This window comes from Procambarus clarkii, chromosome 26 (genome assembly GCF_040958095.1).
Source record: "Procambarus clarkii isolate CNS0578487 chromosome 26, FALCON_Pclarkii_2.0, whole genome shotgun sequence".
NCBI lineage: Eukaryota > Metazoa > Arthropoda > Malacostraca > Decapoda > Cambaridae > Procambarus > Procambarus clarkii.
This window is the reverse complement of record NC_091175.1, coordinates 45358789-45383782: the sequence shown is the minus strand read 5'-3', so window position 1 is coordinate 45383782 and position 24994 is coordinate 45358789. Positions and strand designations below refer to the sequence as shown.

Sequence of the window (24994 nt, the reverse complement as noted above, 5' to 3'; positions counted from 1 at the left end):
CATGCTAAATCAGAGTTGCCAGATTCCGCTTAAAATAGCAAATTGTGCTTATTTTCAAAGCTTGAGAATTTAGCTTTAAAGTAGTTAAAAAACTACGAATTTCGCAATTTGCTATGTACTTTAGTGTACTATTTTAAAATAAGGTTGGTTTTTAAGCTGCAAGTCATATGAATCTCAAAAAAAGTATATTATTAACAATCTTATCTCCATAGTTCACTAGTTTCTGTAAATCAGATCTGGTAACTGTAGGCCAAGTACTGGTAGACTCAAGACACAATGTGTGTTGAAGCTATTCTCTTTGAAGAAGTCATCTCGACAGGATCTTCCAGCTCCAGCTATAAAACTTCACCAAACATTGATCTACCTAGTACATCAAATGGTAAGAAATTACTAAACTGTAGTAAACTGAATCTGACACTGTCATATATATATATATATATATGTATGTGTGTATGTATGTATGTATGTATGTATGTATGTATATATATATATATATATATATATATATATATATATGTTGTACCTAGTAGCCAGAACGTCGTACTCGGCTTACTATGCAAGGCCCGATTTGCATAATAAGCCAAGTTTTCCTGACAGTATATTTTCTCTAATTTGTTTTCTGATGAAATGATAAAGCTACCCATTTCATTATGTATGAGGTCAATTTTTTTTATTGGAGTTAAAATTAACGTAGATATATGGCCGAACCTAACCAACCCTACCTAACCTAACCTAACCTATATTTATAGGTTAGGTTAGGTTAGGTAGCCGAAAAAGTTAGGTTAGGTTAGCTTAGGTAGGTTAGGTAGTCGAAAAACAATTAATTCATAAAAACTTGGCTTATTAGGCAAATCGGGCCTTGCATAGTAGGCTGAGAAGTGCGTTCGGGCTACTAGGTACGACATATATATATATATATATATATATATATATATATATATATATATATATATATATATATATATATATATATATATATATATATATAATATATATATATATATGAGGGGTACCACCTCTGGTGCAAGTGTAGGGACCCATAGCCTCGGAGAAGAAAATAAAGAGTACTCAGAGAAGACCTTGTGGATCCTCACTGAACACTTTCATATTTTCTTCTCCTACCACCCTTATTCTTTTGGTATGTGTGTATATTTATCTAACTTTATTTGAAAACGTCATTACACAAAAAAAGTTACAATATTGATTATATATATATATATATATATATATATATATATATATATATATATATATATATATATATATATATATATATATATATATATATATATATATATATATATATATATATATATAATTTTTTTTTCTTCCAATAATATAGTATTCGCTTGAAATTAACAGCCTGGTCAATCAGGCTGTTGGATTCAACTCCTCTCAGTTTTGTTATACGAGTTACAGCATGGTTAATCACATCCAAAATTAAAGTTATTTCCAGATGCAGTCCTAAAATTTTTAACATTGCTCTCACTAGTGTTAATGTAGATTATTTCATAATTTAAATAATATATTTAATTACTGTAGTACATTTTAACAACAATTTAACTTATAATTTTTGCAGCATAGGTCATTTGAATATAAGTATTTTATTAGAAACTATTTCCTTCAGGTCTTCAGGGAAAATTCTTGAGGAGATGCACAAACTGCAAACAATGTGTGCATGTCCGAAGCAATGTTTGCAAGTTCTGCCAGTGTGACTTCCGAAACAGTAGAGAATTAATGAAGAAAGAAGAGGAAGCCCGTTTTCTACTTAAAGGCAAGAAGGCTTTAGAACGAAATAAAGCAAGCCGGGTTCTACGAAGGATTGAAAATCAGGTATTGAAGTTTGTCTACATCTGTTGTATTCATTTGTATTCTTCTTATGCTGAACTTGCTTGATAAGGTATAGAATCAACATGAATAATGCTGTACAGTACTTACATACTATTTGTTTATTTATTTATATACAAGATAGCACACTGGGATTATGAGAGTACATAGAATTGATGTTTTTACATTCTTGTAAAGCCACTAGCACACATAGTGTTTTGGGCAGGTCCTTAATCTAACAGATAATTTTAAATAGGCAATTTAAAGCTTAAATGGAAAAAATTGGCTGGTACATTGTAAGAAAGTATCACAAAGATTACTATGTACATTAAAGTAAAATTTGAGGGTTATCAACATATAAATTGTAGCATAATTTGAGGAATATTTCAAGGTATAATATAGTAAGATATGCATTCAATATAACAATCATGATATAAGGTGATAGCAATGATTACAATGGAAAAGTTGTATGGTTTAGGCACATATATTCTGGCATTGGATTTCATAAGATACAGTGCGAGTTTAATACACTAGTTAGGAAACTATCAAGAAAAAATTTAGGTACTTTTTGGTTTTATTTTTTAAAATGGCAGAAGTTGGACAGTTTTTAAATTTGTTAGCAAGTTAGTTCCATAGACAAGGTCCCTTTATTTGCATAGAGTATTTACACAGAATAACTTTGACTCTGGGGATATCAAAGATATTTATTTCTGGTATTGTGATTCTATTATGGGTTCTATTGCACATGCCCAGCTATGCTTCAAACATTTATTTTGTTGCATTTTCCCAGATAGTGTTATTGTTTAAATATTATTTGCTTTTCAGCTAACATATCTGCGTGGCTGTGGGTATGAATCAATCGTTATCTATTACAAGAAAGGACCAGCACGGGTGACGCATGGTATCCTACCAAACAACGTAATACAAGAAGAGGACAAGAAGATCTTCACCACTAACTTCTTTTTGTGTAAGTAGTTCACATAATATATAAATATATCACCACCTATTATTTTCTCTCATATATATATATATATATACATATGTATATATATATATATATATACATATGTATATATATATATATATATACATATGTATATATATATATATATATATATATATATATATATATATGTATATGTATATATATATATATATATATATATATATATATATATATATATATATATATATATATATATATATAATTTCAATTCAATCATCTCTGTCGTTGATGTATATGGCAAAAAGTGTGTGGCCCAATACAGCACTATGTCTTAACGTAATGGGTCCAAGGGCCCATAAGGTCTCGACAGCATTAAGGGCCCTTTAGCAAACCAGTGTGCTGGTGCCCCTATGACACCCATGACGTCTTTGTATCATTTCAAGTTTGTACATGTACTTCTTAAGATATGGGCACCATACAACTGCTGCATATTCTAGCTTTTGTCTAAAAAAATCATGAACAATTTATTTATTATTTATCCATGAATGCCAGAACTAAACCCTGTGGTACTCCACTCGTGACATTTCTCCAGTCCAATACATTGCCTCTGATTACTGCCCTCATTTTTCTATCAGTTTGAAATTTTTTAATCCATGTTAGAAGCTTACCTGTCACCCCTCCAATATGTTCCAGTTTCCAGAACAAACTCTTATGTGGAATTCTATTGAATGCCTCTTTTAGGTCCAGATAGATGCAGTCAACCCAACCATATCTTTCCTGTAAAATTTCTGCGGCTCGATCATAGTAACTGATTAAATTTGTTACACAGGATCTTCCATTTCAAAATTTTTTATTTTTTATTTTTATTTTTTTTTCCAGCACGCACAAGGAAGCTTGATGCAGATAAACTTACATTAGGATCAGAAGGTGATAGCGATAATGCCCTGGAAAAAAATCCTGACGAGCTACAAGTGCAGCAGGTGCATAAAGTCCAAAAAGTACCGCAGGTGCAAGAAATTCAACAATTACAAAAAGTTCCGCAGGTGGAACATTTACAAAAAGTTCCGCCGGTGCAACAAGGGCTACCATTAGCAATCCTTCAGAAACAGCAAGAAGTACAAGTAGTAAAATTTGAACCACAGGGAACTACACCAGGAAAACAGTGTAGTAACAACGGAATGGGAATTTTAAAATACCTGAGGAAACAGGTAAAAAAGGACAAACAATAGAAATGGTTCCTTACACATTATTTGGTAGTTTATAGGTATTTTACTTATAATACTTTATATTATGTCTACAGTTTATAATTTAGTTTACAGTTAATTTACTTTTCAACTTCCATATCTTACATGAAGGATTTTTACTGTTTTTCATTTTTAAAACCTTATTAGTATCATTTATAGTTTAGTGTCAATTCACTTATAATACAATATATGGAATAATTTACTAAATTCATTTAACTATAATAAATTTAAATAAACATTTTTACCCCAGGATGAGTTTCAGTCACCCTACCCAAAAAATTAATGTTTCTTTATTACTAATCTTGTGAGAGGTAGCTTATTGTGCAGCCCATACTCATTCTGTGAGTGTTAGTTTATTGTGCACCCCATAGTCATCATGTCACCCAAGCCTGCTGCAGCTGCACCTGAGGGGTGGTGTAGGGAACCATTAGTGTACTATTATGATTTGAGAGAGAGAATGCTCTGTGGACAGAGCATCAATATGGCTTAAGGCATTGAGCTTTGCCTCAAGATGAAGCTTGGGCTGATCTCTGATTTGCTTCTTGGGAGTCTTCATTTACGTGCACCCCATACTCAACCACTTTGTAGTAATTAATTGTGCAACCCATACTCATCCTGTTACCAGTAGTTTGTGCAACCCATACTTATCCTGTGATCCCTATCCCTCTACTTCAAGTCCCTCAAGGGGCGCACGAATTCAGTTTGGCATACTGCATCCTGCCTTCCCATCCCTAGCTACTGACCCATCACAATATTTTATTTTATTTTATTTATATATATACAAGTAGGTACATTGGGGTTGTGAGAATACATTGAATAGTACAGTATTTACAATCTTGTAAAGCCACTAGTATGCGCAGCGTTTCAGGCAGGTCCTTAATCTAACAGATAATTTTAAGTAGGTAATTTCTATCAGAATTGATAAATGATAATAAATACATTGTTTACATACATACATTACAAATACATACATATAAGCTCAAAAGCTTCATTGAAGGTTGTAACAGAACCCATGAGCACCACACCAGAAAAAAATACAGTTTTGATATTCCAAGAATACGACTTAATCAAACTAGAAATGCTCTACAAATCAAGGGACCCAGAATGTGGAATGATCTTCCCAACCATGTTAAAGACTGTACCTCTCTCAACCAGTTTAAGATAAAAACTAAACACTACCTAATAAATTCACTAACCTACCTTACCCCTCTATTGTCAACCCATGTCTGTTATTTTTTTTTTTTTTTTAATCAACACTGTTTGTCAACCTATTGTATTTGTGCTGCTTTTTCAGTCATGTTCCCTCTTTTTTTTATCTTTATTTGTATTTGTTCTCAACACATTTTATTCTTTATGCTCAATTAGTATTAAGTTCTAGATATTAATGTTTTTCCTGCCCGAAACGCGTTGCGTAATAGTGGCTTTAGGCATTGTATGTACTAGCTCTATCTATATATCGATCCATTAATGTAACATTACTTGTATGTATGTACCTTACCTGAATAAACATATTTATTTATTTATTTATTTATTTATACAAGTTTAACTCTGGGGATATCAAAGAGATATTTATTTCTGGTGTGGTGATAATGGGTCCTATTACATCTGTCCAGGAAGAGTTTCAGAGCAGGATTTGCATTTAAGAACAGGGTTTTGTAAATGTAGTTGACACAAGAGAATTTATGGAGTGAGATTATGTTTAGCATGTTTAGGGAGTTAAACAAGGGGGCTGTGTGTTGTCTGAAAGCAGAATTTGATATTATTCTGATAGCAGATTTTTGCTGGGTGATGATGGACTTGAGGTGGTTTGCAGTGGTTGAACCCCATGCACAGATACCATAGTTGAGATAGGGATAGATTAGTGTATAATATAGAGAGATGAGAGCAGGGTTAGGTACATAATATCTGATTTTGGAGAGTATACCAACTGTTTTAGAGACTTTCTTAGTTATGTATTGTATGTGGGTACTGAAGTTGAGTCTCTTGTCTAAGAATAGACCAAGAAACTTTCCATCATTGTTATTGCTAATGTTTACATTGTCATCTGAAGCTGAATTGCATTTGTAGATTTGCTTCCAAATACGATGTAGTAGGTCTTTTCTATGTTAAGTGTTAGTTTGTTGGTTGACATCCATAAGTGGACTTTTTTTAGTTCATTATTAACAACATTACAGTATTTAGTGTATGTGGGTTGGGGTTGGAGTAGATGAGTGTAGTATCATCAGCAAACAATATAGGTTTCAGAATGTTAAGAACATATACATCCTGCCTTCCCATCCCTAGCTACTGACCCATCACAATATACATGTAGTAGAGTGTTTTCTGTAGGCAATTTTCTAATTATACAATCATATGTTGCCCTCAGCTCTCCTATTTCATACATACTTTTTTTCTTTTGCAAGGGAGTAATTACTACATCTACATTACAATCCTCCCATGGTGGTGTAAATTTTCTCTTGGGCACAGCAATACACTCTGAAATAACATCATACTTAATAACATTAGAACATAAGGTATTCATATATGCTCTTTTCTTCATCATACATTGTTCAGTACTTCCCACCTTTTGAACTGAGAGGACCAATTCATTAGCTCCCCCACCTCTCATTAATCTAATGGCAGAAGCTACATTTATCTCTGCAATTCTATCCCCAATACTCTGCAGATTCAACTCCATCCTGATTTTCTCAATCATAGCATTTCTTGGGCATCCTAAGATAATTCTCATGGCTTCATTTTGTACCTGTGGGAGGTTGGTGCTGGGGTTACTGTGGGAGGTGTACTGTGTGAGGTTGGTGTTGGGGTTACCTGTAGGAGGTGTACTGTGGGAGGTTGGTGCTGGGGTTACCTGTGGGAGGTGTACTGTGGGAGGTTGGTGTTGTGTACTGTGGGAGGTTGGTGCTGGGGTTACCTGTGGGATGTGTACTGTGGGAGGTTGGTGTTGTGTACTGTGGGAGGTTGGTGCTGGGGTTACCTGTGGGAGGTGTACTGTGGGAGGTTGGTGTTGTGTACTGTGGGAGGTTGGTGTTGGGGTTACCTGTGGGAGGTGTACTGTGGGAGGTTGGTGCTGGGGTTACCTGTGGGATGTGTACTGTGGGAGGTTGGTGTTGTGTACTGTGGGAGGATGGTGTTGGGGTTACTGTGGGAGGTTGGTGTTGGGGTTACCTGTGGGAGGTGTACTGTGGGAGGTTGGTGCTGGGGTTACCTGTGGGATGTGTACTGTGGGAGGTTGGTGTTGTGTACTGTGGGAGGTTGGTGTTGTGTACTGTGGGAGGTTGGTGCTGGGGTTACTGTGGGAGGTGTACTGTGTGAGGTTGGTGTTGGGGTTACCTGTAGGAGGTGTACTGTGGGAGGTTGGTGCTGGGGTTACCTGTGGGAGGTGTACTGTGGGAGGTTGGTGTTGTGTACTGTGGGAGGTTGGTGCTGGGGTTACCTGTGGGATGTGTACTGTGGGAGGTTGGTGTTGTGTACTGTGGGAGGTTGGTGCTGGGGTTACCTGTGGGAGGTGTACTGTGGGAGGTTGGTGTTGTGTACTGTGGGAGGTTGGTGTTGGGGTTACCTGTGGGAGGTGTACTGTGGGAGGTTGGTGCTGGGGTTACCTGTGGGATGTGTACTGTGGGAGGTTGGTGTTGTGTACTGTGGGAGGATGGTGTTGGGGTTACTGTGGGAGGTTGGTGTTGGGGTTACCTGTGGGAGGTGTACTGTGGGAGGTTGGTGCTGGGGTTACCTGTGGGATGTGTACTGTGGGAGGTTGGTGTTGTGTACTGTGGGAGGTTGGTGTTGTGTACTGTGGGAGGTTGGTGCTGGGGTTACTGTGGGAGGTGTACTGTGTGAGGTTGGTGTTGGGGTTACCTGTAGGAGGTGTACTGTGGGAGGTTGGTGCTGGGGTTACCTGTGGGAGGTGTACTGTGGGAGGTTGGTGTTGTGTACTGTGGGAGGTTGGTGCTGGGGTTACCTGTGGGAGGTGTACTGTGGGAGGTTGGTGTTGTGTACTGTGGGAGGTTGGTGCTGGGGTTACCTGTGGGATGTGTACTGTGGGAGGTTGGTGTTGTGTACTGTGGGAGGTTGGTGCTGGGGTTACCTGTGGGAGGTGTACTGTGGGAGGTTGGTGTTGTGTACTGTGGGAGGTTGGTGTTGGGGTTACCTGTGGGAGGTGTACTGTGGGAGGTGTACTGTGGGAGGTTGGTGTTGTGTACTGTAGGAGGTTGGTGTTAGGGTATTCACCTAGTATATCTTGTTTCTGGGTGTACTAACTTAGTATATGTTGCGTGTGTGTGTATACTCACCTAGTCTCACCTAGAATATCTTGTGTGTAAGTACTCAACTAGTACTCACCTAGTATACCTTGTATGTGTGTATGTATTGTATGTGCACCCCATACCCATCCCGTGGGCCGTGGTGTAAAGGATTACAGAGGCACATAATCGGTTCAGGACCGGAACCCTCTAGTTCGTTTAGCTAAGCAAATAACAATGTTTGACGCTAGTTACAAAATTATTAATGTTGTATACACATGTACACACACACTCATACATACATATATATATATATATATATATATATATATATATATATATATATATATATATATATATATATATATATATATATATATATATATATAAATATATATATATATATATATATATATATATATATATATATATATATATATATATATATATATATATATATAATTATACCAGTATAATCTAATAATATATACTGGTCTAATAAAATAATTATACCAGTTAATACTCTCACTCGTTGTGTTAGGATATGTTAGCTTGATAAAACTGACTGTTCATTGTTGAGAAATGTGTTAACAAACAATATATCTGACTTATCAAGACTGTAGCTTGCTTAGCAAGGAACTTTTTTTAAATTTGGGTTCAGTTTAACTACCGCTCAAGGGATGAGTAATTGGGGCATAATAAAGGAACTAAGCTGATAAAATGAAAGATGGGAAAACAACATTAGAAAGATAAACTCGAGAGACGTTTTCATGTTAACCCGAAAATTATTTGAGGAGCAAGACAGACTGCGGGTCAAGCAATTGGTCTTTATGCTATCGTGATGGGGGATCAGCCATTACACGTGTTAATGACTCTTGTATAGTTGTGTAGTTAAGGACATCAGGGTAAAGGGGTAATGGGCATTGTGGTTGATTGTTCTACCTGGGAATCCTCCACTGTTTTATATCTTATGTATGTATGTATGTACTAACCTAGTTGTGGTTGCAAGGGTTGAACTTTGGCTCTTTGGTCCCGCCACTTGAATACATACACTTTCCATACACTTGAAACTGTGTATGGAATCAGCCTCCACCACATTACTGCCTAAAGCATTCCATTTATTAACTACTCTGACACTGAAAAGTTCTTTCTATAATCTCTCTGTGGCTCATTTGGGTACTCAGCTTCCACCTGTGTCCCCTTGTGCGTGTACCACATGTGTTAAATAAATGTATGTATGTATGTATGTATGTACGTATGTATGTATGTACGTATGTATGTATGTATGTATGTATGTATGTATGTATGTATGTATGTATGTATGTATGTATGTATGTATCGAGATCGAGACAGAGAAATAGATATAGACAGAGTCAGGGAGAGAATGTTAGACACAGAGACGTATAGATAAGGATATGCAAAGTCAGTGAGAGAATGACAGAGATAGAGCGAGGAAAGAGACAGAGAGATAGGCTGACACAGAGAATGTCAGAAACGAGGAGAGGCAGAGACAGAGGGACAGGGACAGACGGACAGGGCCAGAGGAGGGACGGGGGAACAGAGGGGGAGCAGTGGGACAGGGAGGGAGACAGGGACAGAGAGGGGGACATGGACAGAGACAGAGACAGAGGGACAGGGTCAGAGAGGGGGACCGGGGGACAGAGGGAGGAGAGGGGGGCAGGAGACCAAGAGAGAGGGGACAGAGGAGAGACAGGGACAAGGGGACAGAGATGGATAGGGGGACTGGAGGAAAGGGAGGGGGACAGATGATGGACAGCGGACAGAAAGAGTGGGCAGGGGGACAGAGAGGTACAGGGGACAGAGAGATGGACAGGGGGACATAGAGGAACAGGGGGACAGAGAGTGACAGGGGGACAGAGAGAGGAACAGGAGGACAGAGAAGAACAGGGGGACAGAGAGAGACAGGGGGGACAGAGACAGGGACAATGGGATAGAGAGGGACAGGGGGACAGAGAGATGGAAAGGGGGGACAGGGGGACAGAGAGGGGGAAAGGGATCTGGGACAGAGGACAGAAAATGTGGGCAAGGGGACAAAGTGAGGGACAGGGGACAAAGATGGACAGGGGGACAAAGATGGACAAGGGGGACAGGAGGAAAGGGGGGAGATGTATGAGGGGAAATGTTTGCGGAAGATGGAGAAGGGGTATTTAGAACGGTAAGTTAGAGAGGGGGCAACTAAGGCCCATCATTGAAAAACAAATGAGCATCATTGCAATAGCAGGAGCCACGCACATCTTTAGCCTGCGTTGTTGAGACATTGTCAATTAAGCGGTGTCCAATAGCAGTATCTTCGGTATTTAAGCGTTACCTTAAAAATACTGGAAATATTGAAAGCTATTAATCTATTAATCTATTAAGAAAGCTATTAATTAATAGCTATTGAGCTCTGGCTCTTTGGTCCCACCTCTCAACTGGCAATCAACTGATGTACAGATTCCTGAGCCTACTGGGCTCTATCATATCTGCATTTGAAACTGTGTATGGAGTCAGCCTCCACCACATCACTGCCTAATGCATTCCATCTATTAACTACTCTGACACTGAAAAAGTTCTTTCTAACATCCTAGTGGTTCATTTGGGTACTAAGTTTCCACCTGTGTCCCCTTGTTCGCCTACCACCCGTGTTAAACAGTTTATCTTTATGTACCCTATCAATTGCATTTCTCGCAGCCTGTCCTCGTAACTCATGCCTCTTAGTCCTGGGACTAGCCTATTGGCATACCACTAAACTTTTTCAAGCTTCGTCTTGTGCTTTTTTTTTTTTTTTTTTTTTTTTTTGAGATATATACAAGAGTTGTTATATTCTTGTACAGCCTAGTACTAAGTATATGGTGTTTGGCTAGATAAGAGTAAAACTGCTTGTAGATTAGTTTTTCAAAAAATGTTGACAAGTTAGGCAGGATTGATATAGGTCTGTAGTTGTTAACATCTGTGAGATCACCACATTTGTGTACAGGGGTAACTCGCTTTTTTAGGATAACTGGAAAGGTTTGGAGTTCAAGTTCAAGTAGCTTTTCAAAAAATGTTGACAAGTTAGGCAGGATTGATATAGGTCTGTAATTGTTAACATCTGTGAGATCACCACATTTGTGTACAGGGGTAACTCGCTTTTTTTAGGATAACTGGAAAGGTTTGGAGTTCAAGTGACCTGTTGAAGAGCATGAGAATTCTTTGGAGACAATTCCTAACCTATACTTCTTCTCAAGGTCATGTTTTTTATTAATGGGTTTAAGTATTCCCTTTGTAAGCAAGGGATTGTTAAGCCTTTTGGTTATGCTTACAAAAAAGTCACAGGACAGACATTATCAGCAGCAGTTATAAAATTGTCAATAGCAGTTTCATTGTGCAGCCTAAAACTTAACTCCCTTGACTCTAGAGGTATATATATTAGGTTTAGGTTAGGTTTTTTTAATTAAACCAGCCAGGATGAGTGAAGCCATGAAGGGCGTTTTTATTAATTAAAACACCCAAATGTTGGGTGCTTCAGGTGTTGTTCCTCTTGGATGATCTTGTACCTCTCTGTCTCACACCTGTAAGAATGAGTGATATGGTTAAGGGGGAAACAAAGTGCAGGCAAGGCAATGGAGGCCAGTAGTAATCTTAGGGCTAGGATAATTAGAAATTAGAGAAATTAAGTAAGAGAAATTAGCAAGAGAAATCAGGTAAAATTTATTATACTTAACTTTTGTATCATCAGTTTAGTAGTAATTCTTCATCTTCATCATCATCATCATCTTCACTGTCACAAAGCTCCAGGTAGGGCTCGGAAACATCAACATCCTCTTCCTGGTATCCAAATAAACGCTTTGCATCACTCAGCTTGTCAGAACACAACTTTTGCCCTTGCTTCAAAAGAGCCAAGATTCCACTCTTATTTTTGGTTGATAGGTGCTTCTCTTCAATAGTGTACTTGTTAGGATCCTGTAATATATAGACTATTTAATGGGGTTTAAGACATTTACAAATTTCCCTGAAAATACTAAAGAAATTAGAATAAATAAATAAAGTTTTCGGTAAAAGTTCAAATATATGTAAAACACACCAGTACAGTATATGAAAACCATGGAATTGTCTACCTGTCAAAGTTGTAAATAGCAAGACTTTACTCAAGTATAAAATTCTGCTGGATAAATGTTTATGAAGAACTGAATTGCAACACACATTTAGGCTGTTAGCTTACCTTGCTTAGATATGAAGGAAAAATTCCACATAACAACTCTTCAGTATGTTCGGTTAAAATCTCTCTCTTATTCTTGTAATATGCGAGATAATGCAGCATTTCTTGAACAGTGTGTTGTTGCTCTTCTCTGGATCTCTTCTGAAGCTCCACATCTTCTACTGCCTTCTTTTTTTGAGCAAGGGACACTAATAAAAGAGGAAAATTATATTTACTGCAAGTAAACTACAACTCAATTTAATGTAATTACAGTTTAGGTACTTGCATTATACATACTATACATAGTTTATTGTGCAGTATCAACCTGATAAAAACCTACGGATTATGATACTGCACCTATTTTACAAACAGTAGTGATGATATTTTACTTCAAAAATAAGTAAAGCTTATCCATTATGCATGCTAAATGTTAGTTATCTTGATAAGGCCGAATTGTAACCCCTGATAAAATGAGATGTAGTTACATACCATTTTGGCTATGATGAGGCAATAAATTGTGCCATGGCAGGATACCTTCTATTGCATCCTTTTCACTGAGAATTTCAGAGTTTTCACTATTGTAGATTTTTATGAAGCCTTGAAGCTTTTTCCTATCACACTCATTTCTGTGCCGGAGTGAAGAGCGCATTTTACTGGATGCTGCAAATAAAGTTTTTTGGCTGAAAGTTTTAAAGTTGTTAAAAAAATTTCCTCATCATTTACCTACATAGAAATTATAGACAAGAGCTAAATAGAAATTGCTTCAGAGTTAACAAAGAAATAGTAAGCCTACCTGCATCAGTGGCAATCAGATTTTTGCGATGCCTGATAGAGTCTGCAACTGCCTCGATAGAATATTTTATGTTCTTCGAGGTTGTTCCAGTGTTTAACTCTAACTCCTTACAAATCATTTGTAGGTCAGATCGCCATTCTTGAATCAATGACTTTTGAACATCAAGTTTGTCGATCTCATTTGAAACTGTTATTTCCGTCTCTCTGGCCTATTTGAAAATATAATAAATTTAATGAACAAATCACATTAACCATGATGAGTGGTTCGAACCTATGGGCTTGGCATTCCCAGATGCTTGCTGTAGTTGAATGCGCCACAACATGGTCAAAAGAATTGCAACCTAGGGTACTAATGAACCCACAATTCAATTTTTGTTAATTATGCACCCCCATACCCATTCCATGGGCGGTTGTGCATGCAGTTTCCCATGTACTTGGTCTGTGTCCTCCAGTAGTTTTACCTCTGATGGCCCTTTCAATACACATAGAATTCATATTATTGTGATATATCAATACATGGAGAAAGACATTGAAATGGGGGCATCAAAGGCAGAACTACTGAATGACAGAGACCGAGTTCATGGGGGAATTGTGTGAAACCTGGTTTGGCTTCAGTGGAAGCCTTGGGATCCTTGTGGGTGCAGTAGTACTCCAAGTTGCAATTCATCTGACCATGTCGTGGCGTAGTGAACTAGAGCATGCATCTGAGATCACTCAGTGCATGGGGTTCAAACCCTCATCACAGTTCCCGTGATATATCACGATACTGTGATTTCTCTGTGAACACATTTGATATATCTCGGAATCATACATTTAGGTTAATTAAATACTATATACTTTATACAAATTAACCTTATTGATATATTGAAAAAGTTCAAGCAGTTAATTCAAGGAAATGGTCGCTAATTTATAATGGAAAATATATGTAGTACATGATCTGAACACATAACTAACCTATAAATGCATTATAATACCTTTCACATATAAATGCATTATAATAAGTTTCAAAATAAATACAAATAAATAAAATAAATATATATTATTTTTAGTACCTTTCTGAGTCGAGTAACTAATGCACGAGCCAGTCCATCAATTTTTCGATGGTTCCAAAAGACTGCACCCTCTGTGAGTTCTTCTGTTCTTTCTGAGAAAAATATTTATAGCAATGAACATCTTGAAGAGCATAGATTAATAACAGTTTCATAACATACCTTTACTCACCACGACCAACTCAAGTTTGACCAATATGTTTTCATTCTTTTATTGATTATTTGAGGGAGTTGATACTTATTGAATACTGAATACAAATCGCATTATACTGATTACAGGGCAGGTAAAATAATAAAAAACTTGATCAGATGAACCATATAAACAAATACCAGCTTTCAGCATGTTTTTAGTTGTAGAGTTGTATCGTGAGAGGTATGCAAACACTTGCTCTGCCTCTTCCCCTAAAGTCATGCCACTTCCTTCTTGCCACCGCCCTCCATACAATACCTTTAACATAAAAGTATACAGTAAAAAAAAATTCAAATTATTGTACAAAAATTAAAAGCCTCCTACTATATTAAATGATACGTATATCATTAATCTTAAACAATCAGAAATCTTAAATTTTTTACACAAACTGTACTTATTATATTTAATGTAATGTATACATTACATTAAATTTAATTAGTATACATAAATGTAATGTTATATTTTTATTTACCTGACAATACCAAGCATGTCCTTTTGCATGTAGGACTCCTAAAAATGGCTTTGCTTGACCAATGTGAAAATGTGATTGTTTCTGAGCCACAGTTAAGGCCCATGGCCAATATTTGCAAATTATGTCTTGACAAATAAACTTTACGTATTTGAAATACATAATTTGCAAATAGTGGGCATAACTGTACAGCTCTCCTTGATACATATTCAAGGTGTGGAGGATAATACCATGACGGGTAGAAGGTAGAGATTATTTTGCGCGATAGGCATTGTTGTTGCACATAAGAATTTCTATGGGTTATATTTCCTTATTCAATATATATAAACTATAATGAAAAAATACAAAAATGGCCACCATATGTTATAGTCGCCAAACAGTTATTAGGTAAAATTGAAGGTTTCTCAATATATAATAAAACTCACCTTAGTTTTCAAGCTCTGAATAGTGCCAACATGAGCTTGAACATCTTCATCTTTGCTGAAGATACTATCAGAATAATAGGGGTTTCTGATACCTCTGCAATGATAATTCAGAAATAATTATTTATTGTCTGTAACCACTATAATATTAAACAATGGGTAATGGGGTATCAAAAAATGTTTTATATGAAGAATTCTGATGCACTGCTAAATTTTACATAAAACAAAAATTTACATGGTGTTAGATAAATAAAATGATGATATGGATGCAATTGAAAGGCAAACTATAAAGACATACTCAGTTAAAAAATATGTCATATGACAATGTATATTTATATGTGCATACTTTATTTATAAGAACATTAATTTGAAGACAATATAATTCATTATAATATAGTGTGTGTAGAGAACAAAAGAATACTATACATTAAGTATCTGTAAAGCACATTTTATTACCTCCCAACTTTGTTGTAACGATACAGCTTCTTGTTGCCATCAATATGTACTGCTAAAGGGGTTTTATCACAAGCAGGACACTCATTGTCAGCTTCTCCTCTAATTTTTCTCAGCTCATATTGCTGGAATCGCCATTCGAAGAACACTCTCTTCGAAGTTATATAATTAATGGGTCCAATCTAGGAATAGAATTTTTTAGATGGTGACATTTAAAATGCATATTATGACATAAGATAAATAAACAAAAAAAACATTCCATTTTGTGTTTGAACAAAATTAAAAACTAATTATTAATAAATGAATATACATTACTACAAAATTTTGATAATTTTTGTATTGAAATATAAAACTGAAAATATTAAGAATAACGGTATCAAAACATACACGCCCACGAGAAGCACCAAAGGATTCCAGTGCAGTGACTAATGCCCGAAATGATGTTCCGGGACAATTTCTTTTGATATGGTGCCATGATTCAAGCAGACTGGTGCTGTAGAATGTGCTGCTCTTTCCTAATGATGAATAGAAACCAGACTTGTGCATGGTCTTGCCTAGTTGTTGATGCTCATATCCACAGTGGCATGTATAGATTGGAGTATAGAGGTCATACCTTCCTGTAGTTTAAAATACAGTGCATTGAGTGGTGTGGCGACTTGCTAAAATAGTGATGTAAAAATTAACATTTATAGCAACAAAAATTTCAAAATGTATTGTGATTCAGGAATATCCGGTAATGGAAATAAAAGGGTAAATTTTAAAGTTTATTTACCCATTATAGTGATGAAGATGCAGAGATTGCTGGAGCTTGAAATTTTAAACTTGCAATCTGTGCAGTTGGGGCAAGAATTTGGTGGTTGGGCTGGTACAACAGGTTCTGGTAACAAAGAAAAGGAAGACAGTTTGACAAAATGAGTTTTATGGAAAAGAATTTCAGACTGAATATTTCATTGTTTCTTGATTGTACAAAATATTGACATTATTCTCCAGATAATGACTGAGAAATTCACAGAAAAGAAACAATCAGACGATTAAATCAATCTATAAAACCAAGTGTCAGGTTTAAACTTTAAGACTTCTCCAAATGTTGTAATGACTGAAATGAAACATTTATTCATTTTATTTTGTTATACCAAGATAATCGTAGCTCTAGACTGGGATTGGGAAGTAGAAGTAATCTCGGAACAAAGTACGGATTTTATACAGGTATCGTATACTTACTCCAGTGAAAGATATTTCCTTCAGGGCACACAGTTTGTGTCGGGTCTAATGGCTCATAAAAGCCATTTTTCCAATATAATCTGTGGTGGAAAGGCATGAGAAAATGTTGCATTTGGTCACAAATGTGACACAAAAATGCAAAACAGTCTTCACATTTGATGCTTGCCTCACAATTTGTACATTGTACACAAATTTTACCTGATGAAAAAAGGGGTAATTATTTATACTAATTTTAAATACTGTATACCTAACATTTTAAACAATCTGAAGTCTAAATGTATTAATAGAGTGTCATTAATTTGCATATGATGCTTATTATACAGTATAACCTTAATGAACACAGCAATATTTAATTTACCTTTATCTGGAACACCCAACTCAGACAATGTCCAATCGAACAGCATTGCCCTGCTTTCTCCCCAATTAATCTCTGCATTTTTTCTTCTTTTTTGCCAGTCAGAAACACTTGGCTGAGAATCTTTAATTTGTTCAAGTTCTGCAGCAAGTACTTTGAAATATGGGATTAAAAATTAGTAAGAAAAATTTGTAAGTGAAAGGAATGATTAGTATAATATGTTAAACAAAATTTCATAGGCATTAAGCACAATTTTGGTACATAATATTTATGACGTGTGTCCATTAAATAAACCCTCATTTAAATACCAACAAATGATGTTGGGACATACCAACATCAAATGATTCCAAAGTTTCTTCACCAGCTGCCAAATAACTTTGAGTGTACGTTCTGCCACTAGTAGAATAGCCCGCATTTTGAATGTGTGGTGGTGAAAGTATAGCAGGCAGAATGTCTGGGTGGCACATTTGAAGATTTAAGCATGGTACATAATTGCAAATTGTATACAAGTATTAATATTTTCAGACAAATCTCAAGATATTACTATAACTAACTTTATGCTACCAAGTTGTTCAGTGTTATAGTAATTTAATCTCCATAATTGTCTAGCATACACTTAAAAATAGGCAACAAATATTATTGGAAAGTACACAAATAACAGCTGTAGAAATAGTTAAAAAAATAATAGAAGATTACCATCAGATTGGGGTGCAGCTGGTCTTTGTTTTGAATTAATGTGTGATACATCCTGTATGTTATCTTTTTTCTGTTTCTTGTTTGTCACCTTTATTGAGTTTGGTTCCTCCACGTTTAAGAGTCTCTTCAAGTACTCATTTCTTTGTATCATTGCAGCACGTGCTTTCTGGTACTCACGTTCAAGATGTTCTCTAGTCATCACTGCTATTCTCCGGTGAAATTCTGAAGAGAAAATAATAGTGTTCGAAGGAAAAGTACAAGAACAAAACAAGAAAATTATGCTTATGCAAAATTATGCTACAATGTACCTATTAATAATCTTAAAATTTGCTACAAATTACCTACTTATAATTATGTGTTAAATTATGGACTTTCCCATAATGATATGCATGTTAGTGGCATTACCTATACTGCCTACCTGGAGCCCCCTAGAGAGATAGTGACACAAGTTAAGGTAATCCCTTTAGTAAGGTGCTGGGTCAACATAAATAAGCTATAACTAATAAGGACACAAATCAATATGTTCATTTAACAGTGGTATTAACATTTATATAAATATAGCTAAGAATAAGTTTTTACAAGTGTAACAAAGTGAAAGAAATGTATGAAAATTTTGATGATATATTAAAATGCTCATTGATTGAACTTGTCTTCCTATATATAAAGTATAAAAATAGTAAACACAGTACCATTATTGTTGTCTGTAGTTATTTTTGGAACATCTGGTATGTACAGCATACTGTCAAAATCCGATGATCTATCTGAAAAATTGATTGGTAGCGTAAATATTTGAATTCATTGCATAGCCTTTTATACAAACAAAAAAGAAAAATTGTACAGAAAAGCTAACACAACATTATAACACCTTTCTGTGGTACTTTCTATGGTACAAAAGAAAACAAACCTTAATTATAAAGGAAAATAAACTGACAGAAGAACTATGAATACTGCTGAAAATACTTTCCACAAAATATCTGAACCAAGGGATAGTACCCCGAGATTTGAAATATGAAAATTTCACCCTTACAGTATTTAAAAAAAAAGCAGAAAGAGTTAAGCACAAAACTAATGTCCGATCAGCTAGGTATAACACATCTGCAAGCTCATGGCGAAAATCCTAAGGGAGGGAATCATTTACCATCTTTCAGTGAAAAATCTTATTCAATCGACACACCATGGTCTTCTTAAAAACAGATGCTACCTTATAAACCTCCTCACTTTTGGGACATGGTAACATGGTACTCAGATAAAGGGTTTCCGGTGGATGTAGTATACATGGATTATGCTAAAGACTTTAATAAGGTACCACATGGAAGACTAGCAAGGAAATTACAGGTTCATGAAAAAAATTGTAAAGTGCACAAAACAATAGTTAAAACAAAGAGAGCAAAAGGTCATACTAAATGGGAATGAATATGAAGAAATGTGTTAAGTTGAGTACCTCAGGGGTCCATTTTTAAGTCTAAAATATTTTTCATATATTGAACATCTATGATATAGAAAAGAATATAATCTAATCAACCACATCCTCATATTTGCAAATGCCTGGCATTTCACGAGCACTTTGTCCGGGGTTTATATTCTAGCCGGGGAGGATTTACTGGGTTAGGCTAACCTAACCTAACTTAACCAAACCAAACCAAGTATCTCAAGTTACAAATATCTCTGGGAATTCATATTATCTGCTGTTGTAGAATTGACAAAATGGACAGTGTCAACAAAATTATTCCCACATACTCCGTCACTATGTGATAGAGTACACATAGAATAGGGACTGAATTGTCCCTGACAGGGACAATTCTGTAACAAATGTTCTAGCATAAAACTTTGTACAGTTTAGTAATTCCTTACCATTTGATGTACTAGGTAGATCTATGTTTGGTGAAGTTTTATAGCTGGAGCTGGAAGATCCTGTCGAGATGACTTCTTCAAAGAGAATAGCTTCAACACATTGTGTCTTGAGTCTTCCAGTACTTGGCCTACAGTTACCAGATCTGATTTACAGAAACTAGTGAACTATGGAGATAAGATTGTTAATAATATACTTTTTTTGAGATTCATATGACTTGCAGCTTAAAAACCAATCTTATTTTAAAATAGTACACTAAAGTACATAGCAAATTGCGAAATTCGTAGTTTTTTAACTACTTTAAAGCTAAATTCTCAAGCTTTGAAAATAAGCACAATTTGCTATTTTAAGCGGAATCTGGCAACTCTGATTTAGCATGTAAACATTGACTTGCATTCACAATGTAGTTATTTATTTTTCAACAATTTAAAACGAGTTATGAAAATACATACATTGGTACATTATTGCAAAGGCACTATACTATATATATATATATATAAATTGTTGCAAGTCGAGCAACAAATATTTTACATTGAACAACAAATGAGATTGGAAAAGCAGTATTGCCAAAATAGACCCCAGACACACCCTGTGGGTAGTAATGGACCCCCATACCGACCCTATGAGGGGTAGTGGACCCCATAATAACACTATGGGCGATAGTGGACACTATACAAACACTATGGGCGGTAGTTGACTTCATAGAGACCCTGTGGGCGGTAAGGGACCCCCTATCGACCCTGTGGGCGGCAGTGGACCCCCTATCGATCCTGTGGGCGGCAGTGGACCCCCTACCGACCCTGTGGGCGGCAGTGGACCCCTACCGAACGTGTGGGCGGCAGTGGACCCCCTACCGACCCTCTGGGCGGCAGTGGACCCCCTATCGATCCTGTGGGCGGTAGTGGACCCCCCCCATATCGACCCTGTGGGCGGCAGTGGACCCCCTATCGATCCTGTGGGCGGCAGTGGACCCCCTACCGACCCAGTGGGTGGCAGTGGACCCCCTGCCGACCCTGTGGGCGGTAGTGGACCCCTACCGACCCTGTGGACGGTAGTTGACTTCATAGCGACCCTGTGGGCGGTAGTGGACCCCATACCGACCCTGTGGGTGGCGGTGGACCCCATACCGACTCTGTGGGCGGCAGTGAACCCTATATACTAATCCTGTGGGCGATACTGTACCCTATAGTCATCCTGTGGGGGCAATGGATGCCATACATATCCAGTGGGTGTTATTGTACCCCATACTTATTCTGTGGGTGGTTGGAGCCCCATACCCATCCTGTGGGTTATAGTGGACCCCATACTCATCCTGTGGGTGGTATTGGACCCCATACCTATCCTGTGGGTGGTTGTGAGCCCATACCCATCCTGTCGGTGGTAGTGGACGCAATACACATCCAGTGGATGGTATTGGATCCCATACCCTTCCTGTGGGTGGAAGTGATCCCCATACCATTCCTGTGGGTGGATGTGACCCCCATACTCATCCTGCGGGTGTTATTGGACCCCTTACCCACCTAACAGGTGGTAGTGGACCCTATACTAATCCTATAGTTTCCAATAATCCACACCATACCATCCTGTTTGCAGTAGTTTACCCTATATACATTCCAACATAACATCGTTTTCTGTTAGCGTTCCTACAAAACATTCTTTAAAGATTTCTAAAGCACAAACTATGGTATATAATATTGATTGGTGAAGCACTTATTCTATGTAATAATTTATTGTGCTTATTATAATTTACTAAGAACAACTAATATTTCTCAAAACAAAACTACGAGCCTTCAATAGGATGTAGCTGATCTGTAATATTATAAGAGCATGGACAATAGTAGGTGAATTTCACAACCCATGTGGGACCTGAAAACTACAATTTTCGTTATAATTGAACCAATCACGACTATTCAGCTATCTACGTTGATGGACGAGTACTGTGAGACGTAAATTGGTACGTGAGGAAGAGTTTGAGCCTTGGTAAAAAAGTTAACTGGGAATATATCACATATGTACTAAATCACATTCCACATATTGACTTTAAGCACTAGTCATATATGTACTGTCTTGTGTGAGAACGGGTTGGGTATCAGCCATGTGGTGTGGTGTCAGCCATGTTGTGTGGTGTCAGTCATGTGGTATTATGTCAGCCATGTGGTGTGGTGTCAGTAATGTGGTGTTGTGTCTGCCATGTGGTGTGGTGTCAGCCATGTGGTGTCGTGTCAGCCATGTGGTGTTGTGTCAGTCATGTGGTGTGGTGTCATCCTTGTGGTGTGGTGTCAGCCATGTGGTGTGGTGTCAGCCATGTGGTGTAGTGTCAGCCATGTGGTGTTGTACTCACCTAATTGTGCTTGTGGGGGTTGAGCTTTGGCTCTTTGGTCCCGCCTCTCAACTGTCAATCAACTGGTGTACAGATTCCTGAGCCTACTGGACTCTATCATATCTACATTTGAAACTGTGTATGGAGTCAGCCTCCACCACATCACTTCCTAGTGCATTCCATTTATTTACTTCACTGACACTGAAAAAATTCTTTCTAACGTCTCTTTGGCTCATCTGGGTACTAAGTTTCCACCTGTGTCCCCTTGTTCGTGTCCCACCCGTGCTGAAGAGTTTGTCTTTGTCCACCCTGTCAATTCCCCTGAGAATTTTGTAAGTGGTTATCATGTCTCCCCTTACTCTTCTGTTTTCCAGAGATGTGTGGTTCAGCTCCTTTAGCCTTTCCTCGTAGCTCAATCCTCTCAGTTCCGGAACGAGCCTGGAGGCATACCGCTGAATCTTCTCTAACTTTGTCTTGTGTTTAACTAAGTATGGACTCCAGGCTGGAGCTGCATACTCCAGGATTGGTCTTACATAAGTGGTATACAGGGTTCTGAAAGATTCCTTACACAAGTTTCTAAAGGCAGTTCTTATGTTGGCCAGTCTAGCATATGCCGCTGATGATATTCTTTTGATGTGGGCCTCTTGGGACAGGTACGGTGTGATATCAACCCCCAGGTCTTTCTCTCTATTTGACTCTTGCAGGATTTCACCTCCCAGATGATACCTTGTGTTCAGCCTCCTGCTCCCTTCGCCAAATTTCATCACCTTACACTTTCCCGAGTTGAACTTTAGCAGCCATTTTCTAGACCATTCCTCCAGTTTATCCCGGTCATCCTGTAGTCTCTGTCTATCTTCATCCGTCTTGATTCTTCTCATAATTTTTGCATCATCAGCAAACATTGAGAGGAATGAGTCTATACCCTCCGGAAGATCGTTCACATATATTAGAAACAGGATGGGTCCAAGTACTGAGCCCTGTGGGACTCCGCTGGTGACATCTCGCCACTCTGATGTCTTCCCCCTCACCGTTACTCGCTGTTTCCTGTTGCTTAAGTACTCCCTTATCCACTGGAGCACCTTCCCTTTTACTCCTGCCTGTTGCTCCAACTTTTTTAACAGCCTTTTATGGGGTACTGTGTCAAAGGCTTTTTGGCAATCCAGGAAAATGCAGTCGGCTCACCCTTCTCTTTCCTGCCTAATTTTTGTTGCCTGGTCATAAAATTCTATTAAACCTGTGAGGCACGATTTACCATCTCTGAACCCATGTTGGTGGTGCGTTACAAAGTTATTTCCCTCCAGATGCTCTACGATCCTTTTCCTCACGATCTTCTCCATCACCTTGCATGGTATACAAGTTAAGGAAACTGGCCTGTAATTCAGTGCCTCTTGCCTGTCACCCTTTTTGTATATTGGGACCACGTTAGCTGTCTTCCAGTTTTCTGGTTAGTCTCCTGTTGTGTCAGTCATGTGGTGTCAGTCATGTGATGTGGTGTCAGTCATGTGGTGTGGTGTCAGCCATGTGGTGTAGTGTCAGCCATGTGGTGTGGTGTCAGCCATGTGGTGTGGTGTCAGCCATGTGGTGTGGTGTCAGCCATGTGGTGTGGTGTCAGCCATGTTGTGTCGTGTCAGTCATGTGGTATTGTGTCAGCCATGTGGTGTGGTGTCAGTCATGTGGTGTTGTGTCAGCCATGTGGTGTGGTGTCAGCCATGTGGTGTGGTGTTAGTCATGCTGTGTGGTGTCAGCCATGAGGTGTGGTGTCAGTCATGTGGTGTGTTGTTAGCCAAGTGGTGTGGTGTCAGCAATGTGGTACTCACTTACTTGTGTTTGCGGGGGTTGAGCTCTGGCTCTTTGGACCCGCCTCTCAACTGTCAATCAACTGGTGTACAGGTTCCTGAGCCTACTGGGCTCTATCATATCTACATTATAAACTGTGTATGGAGTCAGCCTCCACCACATCACTGCCTAATGCATTCCATTTGTTAACTACTCTGACACTGAAAAAAAATTCTAATGCCTCTGTGGCTTATTTGGGTACTAAGTTTCCACCTGTGTCCCCTAGTTCGTGTTCCACGCGTGTTAAATTGTTTGTCTTTGTCCATCCTGCCAATCTCTCAGAGTTTTGTAGGTGGTGATCATGTCTCCCCTTTACTCTTCTCTCTTCCAGGGACGTGAGGTTTAGCTCACTTAGCCTTTCCTCGTTGCTCATAACTTTCAGCTCTGGGACTAGTCTGGTAACATACCTCTGAATTTTCTTTAACTTTGTCTTGTATTTAACTACGTATGGACTCCAGGATTGGTCTGACATAAGTGGTATACAAGATCCTGGACGATTCCTTACACAAGTTTCTAAAGGCAGGTCTTATGTTGGCCAGTCTAGCATATGCCGCTGATGATATCCTTTGATGTGGGCCTCTGGGGACATGTTCAGTGTGATATCAATCCCCAGATCGTTGGTCACAACCAGATATGAGGCTGCACCTCATAAACAAGATGAGTGACTGGTTCACGGAATACCAAATCCCTGAAGAAGTGGATACATTTGTCGATGATCTTAATAACCAGAGCGAGAGCTGTCTCAAAGTTCCGCGCCGTACAACTGGACGAAGTAACCCTCAGAAGAAGAAAATAAAATGGTATGAGAATGATTACATGTAGATGATCAATGCAAATGTAAGGAGCATGAGTAGAGAGTACCGGAGACATCCCACTGACAGCAACCAAGAGTTGTTTAAAACTGTGTGTCAAG

At 37.9% G+C, this 24994-nt stretch overlaps 2 protein-coding genes across 2 annotated transcripts; one reads left to right on the top strand and one right to left on the bottom strand.

Annotated features, from left to right (window-relative positions):
• Window positions 1–218: 218 nt before the first annotated feature.
• On the top strand, window positions 219–4266 carry LOC123758403 (uncharacterized). The gene is made up of 4 exons (XM_069331483.1): window positions 219–379; window positions 1628–1833; window positions 2653–2794; window positions 3653–4266. The coding sequence occupies exons 1-4, from the start codon at window positions 277–279 to the stop codon at window positions 4000–4002; spliced, it is 801 nt and encodes a 266-aa protein (XP_069187584.1). The 5' UTR covers window positions 219–276; the 3' UTR covers window positions 4003–4266.
• A 7434-nt stretch (window positions 4267–11700) lies between these two features.
• On the bottom strand, window positions 11701–15232 carry LOC138368785 (uncharacterized). The gene is made up of 7 exons (XM_069331482.1): window positions 14933–15232; window positions 14601–14718; window positions 14274–14365; window positions 13223–13430; window positions 12919–13089; window positions 12454–12638; window positions 11701–12194 (listed from the first exon to the last, which is right to left on the bottom strand). The coding sequence occupies exons 1-7, from the start codon at window positions 15134–15136 to the stop codon at window positions 11967–11969; spliced, it is 1206 nt and encodes a 401-aa protein (XP_069187583.1). The 5' UTR covers window positions 15137–15232; the 3' UTR covers window positions 11701–11966.
• Window positions 15233–24994: the final 9762 nt, after the last annotated feature.

What these genes read in the sequence shown, in the direction of transcription:
- LOC123758403 (XM_069331483.1), top strand. Translation starts at nt 277, where the DNA reads ATGTGTGTTGAAGCTATTCTCTTTGAAGAAGTCATCTCGACAGGATCT. An exon ending in TCTACCTAGTACATCAAATG is followed by an intron (nt 380 to 1,627) that starts GTAAGAAATTAC and finishes TATTTCCTTCAG; the next exon opens with GTCTTCAGGGAAAATTCTTG. An exon ending in TACGAAGGATTGAAAATCAG is followed by an intron (nt 1,834 to 2,652) that starts GTATTGAAGTTT and finishes TTTGCTTTTCAG; the next exon opens with CTAACATATCTGCGTGGCTG.
- LOC138368785 (XM_069331482.1), bottom strand. Translation starts at nt 15,136, where the DNA reads ATGTATCAAGGAGAGCTGTACAGTTATGCCCACTATTTGCAAATTATG. An exon ending in TAAAAACATGCTGAAAGCTG is followed by an intron (nt 14,366 to 14,600) that starts GTATTTGTTTAT and finishes TATTTTTCTCAG; the next exon opens with AAAGAACAGAAGAACTCACA. An exon ending in TCTGATTGCCACTGATGCAG is followed by an intron (nt 13,090 to 13,222) that starts GTAGGCTTACTA and finishes CTTTATTTGCAG; the next exon opens with CATCCAGTAAAATGCGCTCT.